Consider the following 14624-nt stretch of genomic DNA (forward strand, 5'->3'; position numbering starts at 1 on the left):
CACTTGGGAAGAGAAAAATTATATACTGATGCCCAGGCTCTATATCCAGAGGTTCTGATTTGATTGGTCCAAGGGGAGCTCTGCAGGGAATATGCAGTCAGAGCTGAGCTCCTCTGGGCAGGGGCAAAAGCTAAGGGGCGTGTCTGGAGGACATGGTCTTGGGAACAGAGTGCCCAGAAGTCTGAAAGATAAGGCCAGGCTGGAAACCCCTGCCAAGGTGTGAACTTTCTCTGCTTCCCCCTGCTCTATATAACAGTCATGTAAATAGCTATGAAGAGTTTGACGTTATTAAACACTTTGTCCAATTTCCATCAGATACGTGCGGGCCACCACTAAATTTTCAGAGCCTAGTACAGATGGTGGAGGTGGTTTTGTGTGTGCGATGAGGGGATAAGGGATGAGGTAAAGGCATCTTGCTCCTGCTGCTCTCCTCCACTAATGCCCATGCAGAGAAGCGGCACCCCCCTGGTGGGGCTGAAGCCCTGGAGCTTCGGGTGACAGTCAGCTGCCCAGAGGGAGGGAATATTCTGCAACACTGTGGGAGCTGAGTCAGCTGCCTGAGCTGCAGAGTTAAGGCATACCACCTCCTTCCCCAATACTCCAGGAGAAGGTGACTGCCACAGTTGGGGTTGGGGGTGGATGCTTGAGTGATGAACTCTTCTTTAATCTTTGACACCTAGCTCAATGTTTGGTGCATGGTGGGTTATAAATGCTTATGGATGCAGTGGAGATAGAGACTGAGACCTAGAGTGAGAGAAGGAGAGAGAGAGAGAAAATCGATGGCAGTTTGTACTGCCTTTCTGCCTTTTGAGGCAATCCTTACTCTTCCCCCTCCCTCCCCATGAGCAAAGAGGGGGGTCTGTATGGGAACCGGGTCCACTAAACTTTGTTTTCCGTTAGCTGCTGGGCTTTCCAGCAAGTTCACGAGTTGCCAGGGTGGTTTCACACAAAGGCTTCCCTCACATATATTAATTGGCCCTTAACACACAGGAAGACACCAGTGAGTTTTTATAGCATGTGGAGGGGTTTTGAACCAGGAACCAGATTCCCAGTTTCCCCTGCACCCACTCTTTTCCCTTTGAAGTCAACAGGAGCCCTGCTCAGGGTGTCTAGAGAGAAACAAGGATCTGGTCTAAGTGAATTGTTAGGGAAATGCATTAAAGTGCTAAAGTAAGATTAAGTTACCCAGAGAAAATACACTTTGGTCAGAAGAAACTGCAATCAGAACCATCTGAAGGGGGTCCTGTGGTCAGAGAGAAGAAAACGTGTTTTAAAATTTCGATTAACGCGTTCAGTTGCCTCAAAGGAAATAAAGACCCATTGTCTTTTACATGTTTAAAATATGAATTGTCAATTGATGAGATTGGCAAATTGCTCTACAATTAAAAACATAGAAATGTTGTTTGAGGCAATTAGAGTAATTGTTGTATGTTAATTATGGGCTGATGGATTTTGCAGGCTGCCAGCAATTACCTTCTGAGTCTGAGCTTTTCTGAACAGAATCCAAATCCATAAAGACATTGATATAATAAGAACTCTCTTACTTGTTGGCGTGCCCACCATATTTTCAGTGTCTTTTAAGATACGTAATTATTTTTAATTAGGACTCCAGAAGAAAATTTCTTAATCCATGCTTTACTAGGTCGTCCTTCAAGAGCCCTGTAACCAATATGAAAGGAGAGAGGGAGGAATAGAAGGAGTTGGATGTCAGGCAAACCTCAGTTTAGGTATTTACTAGCTGAGTACTTTGGGCAAACTGCTTAGCCTTTTTTGAATTTCAAAGCTAAATGAGGAAGATATACACCTTACAGGGTTGCTGGAGTTTCACTGAGATAATATTTATATATTCCCAAGTATTATACATGATGCAAAGCAGATGCTCAATAAAAGTAGTTACTGTTTTTCTAGAAGTAGTGGGGGAGGGCTGTCTCAAGCTGGGATATCTTCTCAAGCGTTTCTTTAGAATACAATCCTCGTAGTTACTGTTGTAACAATGAGGACTGTCTCATGTGGCTGTTCATATTATGCCCTGCCCAGCTTCTAGGGTAGTCATTGACATTGAGGTCTATGTGAATAGTGCTCCCTGGGGTTGTGCAGTGTGCAACCTTTCCAACTCTACATGGGGGCTCTGCTTGCAACCAGGATCCTAAATTTAAATCCTTTTTAATCTTTGGTCTTTAGATAAACATGCCCTGTTTTTGTTCACTAGATCTTCTCCCAGCTGGACCTTCTTCAGCAGTGTTTGTGAGAGGTTAGCACATTTCTACCTGCAGGCCTCCTGCAGCTGGTTCTTGTTTATCACGTTGTGTTGGACTATAATTCTACCTGTTCGTTTACATACCGTCTACAGCTGCTTTTAAGCTGCAGTGGCCCAGGAGAGTAGTTGCAAGAAGAACTCAGTGGCCCACAAAGCTGAAAATACTTACTCTTTAGCCCTTTACTGGGAAAGTTCATTGACCCCTGGTGTGGAGGACTGTCTAGCCAAGTATCCGTTTATCTTAATTCCAGGGAAAGTTAATGGCTGATGCTTGTTTGTTTGTTTGTTTGTTTTTCTCTCTCTCACACCTCTTACATTTCTGGGCCAGGAGGTGGGGGTTGGTGTTTTTCCTGATCCTAGTTGTCATTTCCAGACCATTCTCCTTCCTCTCCAACCCCAAATTCTTACAGCCCTGAAACTCATAGCTGATTGATCGATTTAAATTCAAGTATAGTCAGTTTACAATGCTGTGTCAGTTTCTGGTGAACAGCATAACGTTTTAGTCATACACAAACATACATATATGCCTTTTCATATTCTTTTTCATTATTGGTTACTGCAAGATATTAAATATAGTTCCCTGTGCTATACAATAGAAACTTGTTGTTCATCTATTTTATATGTGGTAGGTAATACCTGCAAATCTTGAGCTCCCATTTTATCCCGTCCCACCCCCTTTTCTCCCCTGGTAACCATAAGTCTGTTTTCTATCCGTGAGTCTGTTTCTGTTTGGTAAATAAGTTCATTTGGCTCATTTTTTAAGATTCCACATATAAGTGATATCATATGGTATTTGTCTTTCTCTTTCTGGCTTACTTTCTGACGATCTCCAGGTCAATCCATGTTGCTGCACATGGCATTATTTTATTCTTTTTTATGGCTGAGTAATATTCCCTTGTATTAATATACCATAACTTCTTTATACAGTCATCTTTCGATGGACTTTTAGGTTGTTTCTATGTCTTAAGCCCCAGTTTTTTCTTGATAAAGTGTAGATGGAAACACCTACTGTGTAGGCTTATTACAGAGAGTAAATGAATTTGTGTTGGAGGAAGCCTTGGATCCTAATTACAAACTCAAATGCCTGCCAGAGTGGGTGGGCAGGAAATATAAATTAAGACAGGCAGCAGATGCCTACCCCCTAGAGGTGGATCAGATTTACATTTTGAAAATAAACACATCAGGTCAAAAAAAATCCCTCCTGAAAGTCAAGTTTGGCCCACCTTTTTACGGGGCTAGTGGCTGAGACATGGTAGATATTTATTCTCTTTCTTTTGGAAATTCACCTTGATCATTCGGTCAGCCTAATGCATTTCATGCCCGTGACATTCATTCAACACATCTGCTCTCAGCCCCTCCATGCCTGGCTCTGTGCAAGGAAGGTCACGTGGTGGACCCTTCTCTTAGGCTCCAGTTCTACTGGTAGAGAGGCTGACTGACAAATTGTGAAAATAATTGCAAACTGTGAAAAGTGTTATGACAACAAAGGGATGGGATTAAAAAGAAAAAAGTGGAAGAGGAGCTGGGAATCCTCTCTAATAAAAAGAGAGTATATGAGACTGATGGCTAAGAGCTGGGATTCTGGAGCCTCATTTCCTGGCTGTGTGACCTTAGGCAAGTTTCCTCTCCTTTCCAGGCCTTCCTATTCTACAGACAGACCTCATTTCATTGAATGTTGCTTTATTGAACTTCACAAATACTATGTTTTTTGTAAATTGAAGATTGTATCAACCCAGCCTTGAGCAAGTCTGTTGGTGCCATTTTTCCAACAGTATTTGCTCACGCCGTGTCTCTGTGTCCTATTTTGGTAATTCTCGCAGTATTTCAAACTTTTTCATGATTACTGTATTTGTTACGGTAATCTATGATCAGTGATCTTTGGTGTTACTACTGTGACTCTCAGAAGGCTCAGATGATAGTGTTTTTTTGCAACAAAGGATTTTTTAATGAAGGTATGTCCTTTATGTTTTAAAAACATAAAGCTATTACACAATAGACTACAGGATAGGGAAACATCCCTTTTATATGCACTGGGAAACCAAAAATTCACATGACTTGCTTTACTGCGATGGTCAGAAGCTGAACCTGCATTATCTCCCAGATAGGCCTGTATTTTATAAAATGGAGATAATGATAGTTCCTACCTCGTAGGACTGTTGAGAGGATTGAGTTAATACATTCAAAGCTCTCAAGCCATTCTCTGGCACGTGGGCCCTGGTCACTTAGATTAGCTACATGGCAGCAATGAGTTCTGGATGGGAACTTGGAAACTAGGGTTCTAATAAGGTGACCAGCTTGTCCTGACTTGCCCAGAAGGTTCCTTGCATTAGTCCTGGAAGTCATGTGACCTGGGCAACCCCGCAGATCTGGGCACATCTAGCTGGTTGGTCACCTTAGGTCTACTGCCAGCTTCTAACTAGCCGTGTGACTTTGAGGCTGCCTTATCCCTTGTCTGGATCTATAAAATGAGGAGTTGAGACTAGATGGGTGGTTCTCAAACTTTATCATGAGTGAAAGTCTCCTGTTGTTAGCACGTGGACTGCTGGGCCCCACCCCAGAGTTTCTGATCCAGCAGGTCTGGGATGGGGCCCAACCCCCTGCACTAGATGGCCACACAGACGTCTGGTTGTCTTCTACCAGTCAGTGACTCTGGGACTCCTTCCTGTGACCTGCTCTTTATGGGAAAAAGAGGTTCATGGGCTGAAAACCATTTGTTCCTTCAGTCATTCATTCAACACTATTTCTCGAAGGCCTGTCGTCTATTGGATACTGTTCTCGAGGCCAAGTCTCTAGCAGCCCACAGATCCTGAAGATTGTGATGCCAAGGACTCGGCTCACTGGGGCTTTGAACCCTGCACTGCCCTGCCCCTCCCCAATGTCATGCACAGCGAAGGCTCTTGCGATGCATAGTGTGGATACCGCTGCTGGTGGGGCTGGGGGGTGGGGTGAGCTAGTCTGTGCCCAAGAGATACAGTCCCCGCCCCTTACCCCTACCGAACCCCACACCCAAACTCCCTATCTCACCCAAAGTGTCAACTCTATGGCCAGGACTCCATTTTTTGAGATTCATCCATTGGTCTCTTATGAAAAATAAGGAAAACACTTTGAAGCCTTACCTGATTTTTTTTTCAGGAAGAATGTAACAGGACTTCAGAGATGTCATCCTTTTGGTTATTTTGCTGCCGGCCACATGGGAGAGCCTACCTTTTATAAAGAAGCAGATGCTCTGCATTTCTCTCATACCTGTTTCCGAGCCAGGAGGAAGGGAGCTCATCTGGTAGGATATTTATCACCCAAGAAGTTTTGTTCAACCGCATCAGCCGGTTGGTGTGTTGCATTCAATCAAGGGCCCTGACAGACATGCCAGGAAGGTCAACTGATAACACTAATTTTTCTGGCACTCCTAATGACAGGTTTATTTGATGAGAAACTATACCCCACCCCCAAATCTACTCACGTTTTATGGCATGTCCCCCTAGCCACATTTGCTGCTTCACATATCTATGGCTGCATAACAAATCACCCCAAAATTCATGGCTTAGCACAAGGTCTATTTTTATTGGTTCCCAATTTGTGGGGCAGGACTTTGGGCAGGGGTCAGTAGGGTGGCTCTTCTCCGTTCATGTGGTGCTTGCATGCATGCCAGCACTGTCACAATGTCACTTGCACCAATTCTGTTGGTCAAAGCAAGTCACAGCATCCCAGTTCAAGGAGGGAGGGGACACATACCCCACATCTTGATGGAAGAAAGTATTGGTGGCCGGCCGTCTTTGCAGGAGATGTCATCTATATACTTGCTTTCTCTGCATCTTAGTTAATATACTTCAAATAAGCAAAAGTAGTGTTGTTGCGGGGGTGAGGGTGAGGGGGGCTGGTGACAAGATAAAGTCTTTTCTTTGATTTATATCATCTAAGTTCAAGAAGAGTGTCAGAACTCCCTCAGGGAAATAAGGATATTTAAATGATTACCTAAAGAATGTAGCTCATGGATCAGAGTGCCTGTGAAAAGCGTATAATATGTGTCTGGCTATACGTTGATGATAAATTCGAAACGTGTCAAAAAGCCAACTGTCCTTTTGGAAACAAATACAACAGGCCATAAAATTCTCAACTGCTTCTTATTAGCCTGAATGCATCTCAAAGAAAAAGAGAGTCGAACGGCAAGAGAGGATTTGACCAAATCTCATGGGCAGCAGATGTTTTGAATGCTCCTCAGTTAAGGGGCAATAATGCCAACCACATGCTTGCCTATACTTTTGAAATTATTTTATTAAGGGCCTGTGAAAGTATGGAAAATGTAAACACAGACACACAAGGACATAAAAATGCTCAGAGCACACAGAGAATGGTGTATCCTGACAGCAGTGATGGGAAAGACAGTCACAGGAGGCGTGTATATGGGGTACATGCGGTGACCTGGTGCTTCTTAATCGTTAAATGTGCAAACAAATCGCCGGTGGGCCTTGTTTAAAAGCAGACCTTAAAAAAAAAAAAAAAACAACAAAAAAAAAAACGGCAGACCTTGATCCAGTGGGTCCGGGGTGGGAGCTGAAATTTGCATATCTGACATACTTCCGGTGCTGTTGGTGCTGCTGGTGCATGGAATTGAGGGGCAAGCTTGTATAAGATGGGGGACAAGGAGGGTCCATGGTATGTTTCCTTCCTCACGAGCAGGCAAGGGTCAGGCAGCAAGTGTTGCCTCTGTGCCTACCTTGATGCTTGAAACTGTGCTAGACAACCAGACTCCCCAGACGGGCTGAGACTCGGGCTCTGAACCTAGTGAGCTGCCATGTAGAAGGTAGTGATGGACACAAAAAGTCATTCCAAAGGAGAGTGCTGAGAGGGTGGCAGCTTCACTATTTTTTGTTTGTTTGGGGTTTGTTTTTTGGGGGGGTGTGGTAACTAGGTTTATTTATTTATTTTTAATGGAGATACTGGGGATTGAACCAAGGACCTCATGCATGCTAAGCACACGAGGAGTTCTACCGCTGAGCTGTAACCCTCCCTGCTTGGGTTCACTGTTAATTTGCATGGGCTTTGGGTACTTACCTAACTCCTGGCTAGGATATGGCTTAGGTAAGTTGATTGACTAGAGTCTTAGTATCTTCGTTGATAAAATGATCTTTACAATGCCTGCCGCATCGAACTTTCATGTGACTTCAGTGAAATTAATCCATAAGGGGAAATAACGCCTAGCACATAGTAAGTGCTCAGTAATTATTAACCTTTACTACTGTACAAGTGCTGCAATGTATGGTTGGAAACAAAGGCCAATATATTTATCTTAAAATTATTTTGCTTGTTAATCATAGAGGAAATTCAAGAAACCTCTTAGCTACTATGGAAAGGAAAAGAAATGATGTCTATTCTCTCAAGATCCCTGGGGAGCAAGCATCATGACACATCTCCTTAGACGTTTATTGGCTATAAAGTGTGTGTGTTGATGGTTGAGATGGAACTTTGATTTAAGGCTGTATTCATTCTTGACCTACTAGGACCCTGACACATCATTCAGCCTCTGCTTTCTCATCTGTAAAGTGGGAGCAATAACAACTGTCGTATTCAAAGTTTATGAGGCTCAAATGTCATAATGGATCTTTGGTGTCCTCAGAGCTGGCTTGACATCTTGGCCTTGTCATGTATGAGCTTGCGTGGCCTTGAGCATTTTTCTTAACATCTACCTCATTCAAAAAAGTTTATAAAGCTCTCCTCCATATGACAGACACGGAGTAAGTGCTCTGTAAATGACAGCTGTTGTTATGATGTGACACTGCTTTGAAAAATATAAGGTATATGACTTCATGAAGATTACTATTGTAAATTAGGATAAATGTGCTGTTCTCTGTAAATGTTGAGGTGTTGCTTCTGAGTGGTTGGCAGTATAGCATAAACTTTGATTTCCCTCTCCTTCCCCTGCCCTCCTACTCCTCTTTCATGTGTGGCTCCAAGTGATAACTGGAAAGGTGGCAGGTTGAGGGGAGAGGTACGGTCTCTGGTGATGATATAACTGGCCTGACCCTTCGTCACTGGAGCCAAGAGGTTGCCTCTTACACTGAGCTTCACTCCAGAATCTCAGAATTTTGAAATGCTCCTAGTTTTCCTAAAACTTGTCTTTATCCTTTCAGTGAACCAGTTAAAAGTGCAAATTCACAACGCAAGGACAAGTATGCAGGTTCTGGTTTGTGTTGGAGGGTGGACCCAAGTGGTCTGGGGGCCCCTGGTTGACACTGCTCTATAGAAGCGGGCAGGGATGCGTGCAGGGACATCGGTGGAGATGCAGCAACTGCAGTTTGGCACTGTTTGGGCATTAACCAATATTCCAGTCGCCAGAGATCGCGCAATGAAACACACCTCTCCCTACTTCCACCAAGGGAAAACGCTGGGATGGGAGAGAGAGAAATGTCAAAGTTGTGTCTTCTTATATTCCGCTTCCTCTTTTACCTCCTCCACCCATCCATCTCGTTGACAAGATTATTGCGAGAAAGGAGTTAATGAGTACACAGCTTTATTTTCCTTGGAAGAGAGATACAAAACAGGCTCAAAGCAGGGCTGTCATCACTCTGCAAGTCTTCAAGGGGTTTATAGGTAATTATTAACCCTTTGTGGCATGCCTGGGGTAGGGGGGAATCCTCTATTCTGAAAGCACCTAAGTTTTCCATCTACAGTACGTACATGGACTCACATTTTTTTAGAGTTAAAATTCAATAATATTTTAAAAACAAGCCTCTGTTGTATGTAGCCCTAAACAGCTGAGATAGCCCCTGAAGTCTTACGTCACCATGGATCCCTCCTTCACTGTCTTTAGTACTCAAGTCGGAAGTACCATTCTCCTTGTTTTCCATTTGAGAAAACTGAGGCTTAAAGACAGGAAATGACCGGGCAAAGGTTTCATGGGTAATTAGGCTTGGCTAGAATCCAGGTCTCCTGAATACTGCCCTGGTGCTCTTTTAATGTGCTGAACATAATGTAAAATTCCTTCTAGCAGTAAGAAAGCACATCTGAATCTCAGTGTTCTTTAAAACCACCAATTATCACCATCTAGAACTGCCATAAACCGCCACTATTTGGTCCACTGGAATTTGTATTTTTTAAAAAATCCATGTGATCAACCTGCTTTCTGGTACTTTTATCATTTGCTTCTCTCCTGCTTGGTGATTTCAGGCTATTTAGATCTTGGGTTTCTCTCTTGCAGTGGGTTTGGGATGATTAACTGCTAGAGCTCCTGTGTTTAAGAGAGCCCTGCAGGGACTTTTTTGTGGGGGATTTGATTCCATGCTGGCCCTGGAGTTTGGTCTCTAGTAGATTAAAATGAATGGGAAAATCTAAAAATCCGTGAGTGACCTCTTCAAGCAATAAGTAACTCTTCAAAATTGGGTAAATGGCAGTGGAGGAAAATGAGAACCCACAGTGCCCAAATCAACTGTCACTGGGTGCTGAAAGGACCAGTACATGCTCTTTGATAAGCGGGGACAGAGACTCCCTTAGAAACTTGTCCTTGCTGTTACTCAGGTCTTTGTGAGTTTAGCTTGTGGCCCCAGATGAATTCTCCCCTGAGCTCTCCAAGCCCACACTCTCCTTTCAATCACAAGCAGGTTGCTAGCATATGGGCAAACTTCCATACATGGTACGGGGAGCAGACATGACTTCATGCTCTGCTGTAGACGAGGGTAACTGCCAAGGCTCAGGCGCCCAGTCCCCGCAAGTGTTCCTCGGTCTTGGACTCCTTCTCTCTGGCTGCGTGGTAACCAGACCACAGGGGCTGCTTTACATTTGCAGGCACATCCTTACCTTGCCAATTTGCAACTCCTGTCCTCCCATCCTCCAAGAAAACATCCCACAGGTATACCCACAAACATTTGGAAAACACCTGACAATAAGTCTGCATTTTACCATACTGATAATGAAACAAACACGAAAGATCATTTTAGGTCAGCACATTACGGGGTTCTACGAGTTCAATTTATTTCTGCTGCACATGCTGTTTCATTTGAGGTGGAGGTGAGGCGAGGCAGATCTGACAGTTCGTTTAAGGAAATGCTCCTGGGTATTTCGCATTAAGTTACTGTCTTGTGTTCTTTGGTCTTGAAAATTTTAAGAAATCTGGATGTAGAGGACTATATCAATTTGGGGTCCTTTAAATTCCATCCCTCCACTTATTATTATTACTTTACCAAAAGGCATGACAAGAAAAAGATGTATTTCCTCTTCTCCTGGTGGACAATGTATGTTTAACGTGGATTACAAATGAAACATAAAAGCTGGTTGAAACCCTAGCTGGAACGGGTCAGGTACAGCCTGATAATGTTTCTTGGGAATCTTATTTGGATTGATTTACAAACATATTTGAGCATTGAATTGGGCATCCTGCTGAGATCATGCAGAGAGAGAGAGAGAAAGGAAGAAAGAATGGAAGGGAGGAAGGGAAAAAACGAGGCACCAGTATCTCATAGCATAACAAATCTGAGAGAGGAGGAGGAGGATAAAGAGGGGAAGGAAGGAATAAAAAGAAAGGAACCCAGCAACCACTTGACTAACAAGCCCAAACCCAGTTTTGGTTAAAGAGATGACTTAGGGCTGAGGAAAAGTTTAACATGTCAATTAAAACAACCCCTTACAATGTGTCAACAATGGAACAAAACTCTTAAAAATTTGTTTTTCTTTCTGGGAATATCTCCCCTTCGTTTCTGTAACACAGAAGTCAGATTTCATTTGTTGGAGCAAATGTTTTTGAACAGACATGGCTTGCTTAATTTTCCTGACAGTGTGTGCAGTGGTATTAGAAACTTGGATACTCCTGGGAAGGGACATGAGACACAAGCAAACCAAAACACCAAGAGGGGTAGCTTTATCGCACTGTACTAACCTTTTAACTTTTTCACACTATGTGTGTACGTGTGTGTCCCCGTCTGAGTGGCGTGCCTGCCTTATGGTTTCAGTGCACTGTTGTAATACATGGCTACTATGTTCAGACCTGTAGGAGCCAAAGTTAGTAGCCTTGTAACAATTATTATTTCTTTTCTTTCTGTCTCTCAGGAGTACTCTATCCATTGCTTCTCTAAAACTGTCTTTAAAGGGCTCTGATTTAAACACACAAAGCAACCCATTTATCGAAGGCTGGAATGGTTCCAGAATTATCTTTAAGTTCATTGGGGCGGAGGTGGGAGTGGGAGTGTGCGCGCCTTTGGGACCTGGTTCTGCGGTACACCTTCATTTTGGTAATCAAGGACATATTGCTGGATTTAAGAGGTCCAGAACAAGTCAGGAGTTGAAAGGAGCTCCAGGTTGTGAGAGAGGAAGGCGGCCACCCCTAAAATAACTTAAGATGATCGGCAGGACATTTGTAAAGTTTTAAACCTGCGTTTTTGCTTCGAGAGGGCATCTGGAAAATGGGCGCAGACTTGCTCTAAATCACCGGCCCTGTTTGCCGTCTGGGGAGGAAGAAAGAACCCTTGAGGCCGGACCGCTCCAAAGCGGGGGGGGGGGGGGCGGGCGTTACCCAATTAACCAACTTTTTCTTCTCCCCTAGACCCAGAGGGCATACCTTTACTCCTCTTCTCCCCAGCGCGCTTCCCCCTTCACCGTCAGTCGGCACGTCCCCTTTAAGAGCCGTAGGACATCTCTTCTTTTCTCCTCCTAGTCCCCCGCCCTTCACACCTTGGGTGGGAAAAGGGAGTGGGGTGGGGTGGCCAGAGAGGCGGGAGGGGCGGGATCATGGAGAACACTCCAATGGTCGTCCGAGCTGGCCGCCGTGGAACCCAGGCAGCCAATGAACAGCAGGCGGGGGGCGTGGTGGGGCGCTGTTGCAAAGCATCCAACGTGGGCCGGCAGGAGGCCGCGGGGTGCGGAGCCCAGGGGGTGTGTGAGGGCGAGCGGCTGGGGGCGGGGCCTGGAGGACTGGCCCGGGCTGGGCGGTGGGGAGGCGAGCGGCGAGCCGCTGATTGTTCGGCCGCGAGGACTGTGGGATTCTCGCTGCACGGAGGAGCCGTGCGGAGCCCGGAACTGCGCGCGCGCACGCTCTGCCTTCTGCTGTGGGACAGCGAAGCGCACCGGGCCCTTGGAGCAGCGTGGGGGTGGCCGCGCCATCCAGCCCGAGGTCTGCAGCTGGGCGCTCGTAGCCGCGAGGAAGATGCCCACGGGCGCGGAGCTCCGGTTGTGAGCCTGAGCGTCTTTCCCGCAGTGGCGGCGGCACTTGGCGTGCGCGGGGATTCCGGAGCCCGGCCAGAAGCGCAGCGGGAGGAAGAGGCTCACCAGCCGAACACCCACTGCCCGTGGGGTTCGCAGCGAACACGGGGGGGGGTCGGCCTGGATGGGCGCGGGGTTTGCGGCCCCCTCTGGGCGCTGCGGAGCGGCCCGGACGCCGGGGGCCCGCTGAGCGCCGGAGTCGCAGCTGCGGAGTGAACTTGTGCGGGCAGCCATGCCCCGGCGCGGAGCCTAGTGCCAAGCGGAGCCCCCGCGGGCCAGCCCGCGCCTGCAGTCGTCCCGGACCTCGCAGCCCCGGCCCCCGGAGTTCACAGCGCGCTCCAGACAAGATGGCGCGGCCGGTCCGGGGAGCGCTGGGGGCCCCGCGCCGCTCGCCTGGTCTTCTCTTCCTCTGGCTGCTGCTGCTGCTCGTGCTTCGGCTGGAGCCCGCATCGGCCGGGGCCGGCCCTCGGGCGCCCTGCGCTGCCGCCTGCACTTGCGCTGGGGACTCGCTGGACTGCGGCGGGCGCGGGCTGGCGGTGCTGCCTGGGGACCTGCCCGCCTGGACGCGGAGCCTGTAAGTGCTGCCCTTTGAGCCCTCCCTGCACTCTGGGACGCTGTCACTTGGGGACCGGGCGGTGGGGGTGCTTCCCCGGGAGAGGGGTGCGGATTGAGTTGCGTGTGTGCAAAATTGAATGCGCTGGAAAACTGTTAGCGTGGAATCCCGCAGTGGTGAGACCGTCCATGGGGGTCCGGAGGAGAGAGGGCGTGCGGGAGAAGTCTTGGTCAGAAAAGTGTGCGTCTCCTGAGGGTCCAGAGGTGAGCGAACGTGAATCATGGGGTCTGGAAGTGAATGAGTGGATCTCGAGGTTCTGGAAGAGAAAAAAAGTGTGTGTCGTGGGGGTCTGGAGGTGAGTGAGTGTGGGTCATGAGGGCGATCTGGGAGTTAGTGAGGTGTCTGGAGGTAAGAGAATGTGAGTGAGAGTCTGGAGGTGAGGGTGTATGTGTGTGGGTGGAGAGTGGGAACCATCTGGAAAGGAGAGTGTGAGGAAGTCTGGGGGTCCGCAGGTGTTTCTTTCTTTCTTTTTTTTTTTTTTTTTCCATCTCCTATAACCCAGCTGTCTTGTGTCTCAGCTGCTGGGCCTTCCAGAAGGTAATGAATGAAGGTGACTTTTGGCTCCAGTCTTCCATTTACATTATTTATTAGTGAGAGTGTGTAGCCACGTTCTCATCCCCCAGGACCTTTGTGGCCTGATGTGGCTCTGGGGCCGGGGAGAGGTGGGGAGCCTTCTCTGGAGGACCAGCAGTTAGGGGGCTTTGAGTGTTCCTGGAGATCTGTGACTGTTGGAAGTTTGTCCTTTTCCGCCTGGTTGGCATTTTAGGGAACTGTGTTCTAGACCCTTCCTGTCTGTTTCCTAAGGGACCCGTTAGTCTCGGTGATCCGGTGGAGTGGGGCCCACCCTCTAGCATTTCTCCTCTGTAAATGGCGCAAATCAGTTTTGGAGTAGTGCTACTACAGGAGAGGGTGCCAGGGACTGGGTTGGTTTAAGCAGAGTTTGTTTCACTGGAAAGAGGCTCTTTGCTCTCATTACTTTGGCCTATCTGGACTTAATGGGGCACCTCTTACAGGAGATTTGGCAGGAAAAAAAATACATTAAGGTTCTGTAAACATGGTAGAATATAATAGCCTTTAAAATTTTCTAACAAATCTGGTCCATGAGTCAAATTATTATCCAGTTATCGGTAATTGGCATCTCTGCAGAACTTTTGGTACCTTCCAGAAGAGGCCTAGCTTGAATAGTCTGCTTTTTGGTTGAATAATTGGACATCTTTCCTACACTAGATTCGAGGCACAGTAGTAACCTCAGGCATGACATTCACTGTTCAAAAAGGAGAAAAAAAAAAAAAACTGGTGACACAAGTTTTAACCAACACCTGTGGCTTGATCTGAGAACATGTGGTCTGGGAATCTGGCTGCTGTGAGGCGAAAGAAGGGAAATTCATTCCTTTTAAATGTGAAGATCCTGCAGCTTCGACATTGGGGCACGGGTCTTTAACTTGGGCTCTGCTATACATCGCTTTGTGGTCAGGTGCTACAGAGTTCTGAAACTGGACCCTTCCCTTATGGGTAGGATTGCTCTTCAGTATCCTGCTGCTTCTGTGGAATTCCCTGACTGAGGGAAAACCA

At 46.7% G+C, this 14624-nt stretch overlaps 1 protein-coding gene across 2 annotated transcripts in view; it reads left to right on the forward strand.

Annotated features, from left to right (window-relative positions):
- LRIG1 (leucine rich repeats and immunoglobulin like domains 1) overlaps positions 1-14624 on the forward strand; it is a 210042-nt gene that overhangs the window by 85739 nt on the left and 109679 nt on the right. The window contains exon 1 of one of the 2 annotated variants that reach the window (XM_031470696.2): positions 12149-13013. The exons of the other annotated variant lie outside the window; for it this stretch is intronic. Within the exon in view, the coding sequence (XP_031326556.1) occupies positions 12787-13013 (227 nt within the window). The 5' untranslated portion in view covers positions 12149-12786. Of the gene's footprint in view, positions 1-12148; positions 13014-14624 lie in introns of those variants that run through there. 2 annotated transcript variants of the gene reach the window in all.

The sequence above is a fragment of the Camelus dromedarius genome, chromosome 17, assembly GCF_036321535.1.
Source record: "Camelus dromedarius isolate mCamDro1 chromosome 17, mCamDro1.pat, whole genome shotgun sequence".
In the NCBI taxonomy this organism is placed as follows: Eukaryota; Metazoa; Chordata; class Mammalia; order Artiodactyla; family Camelidae; genus Camelus; species Camelus dromedarius.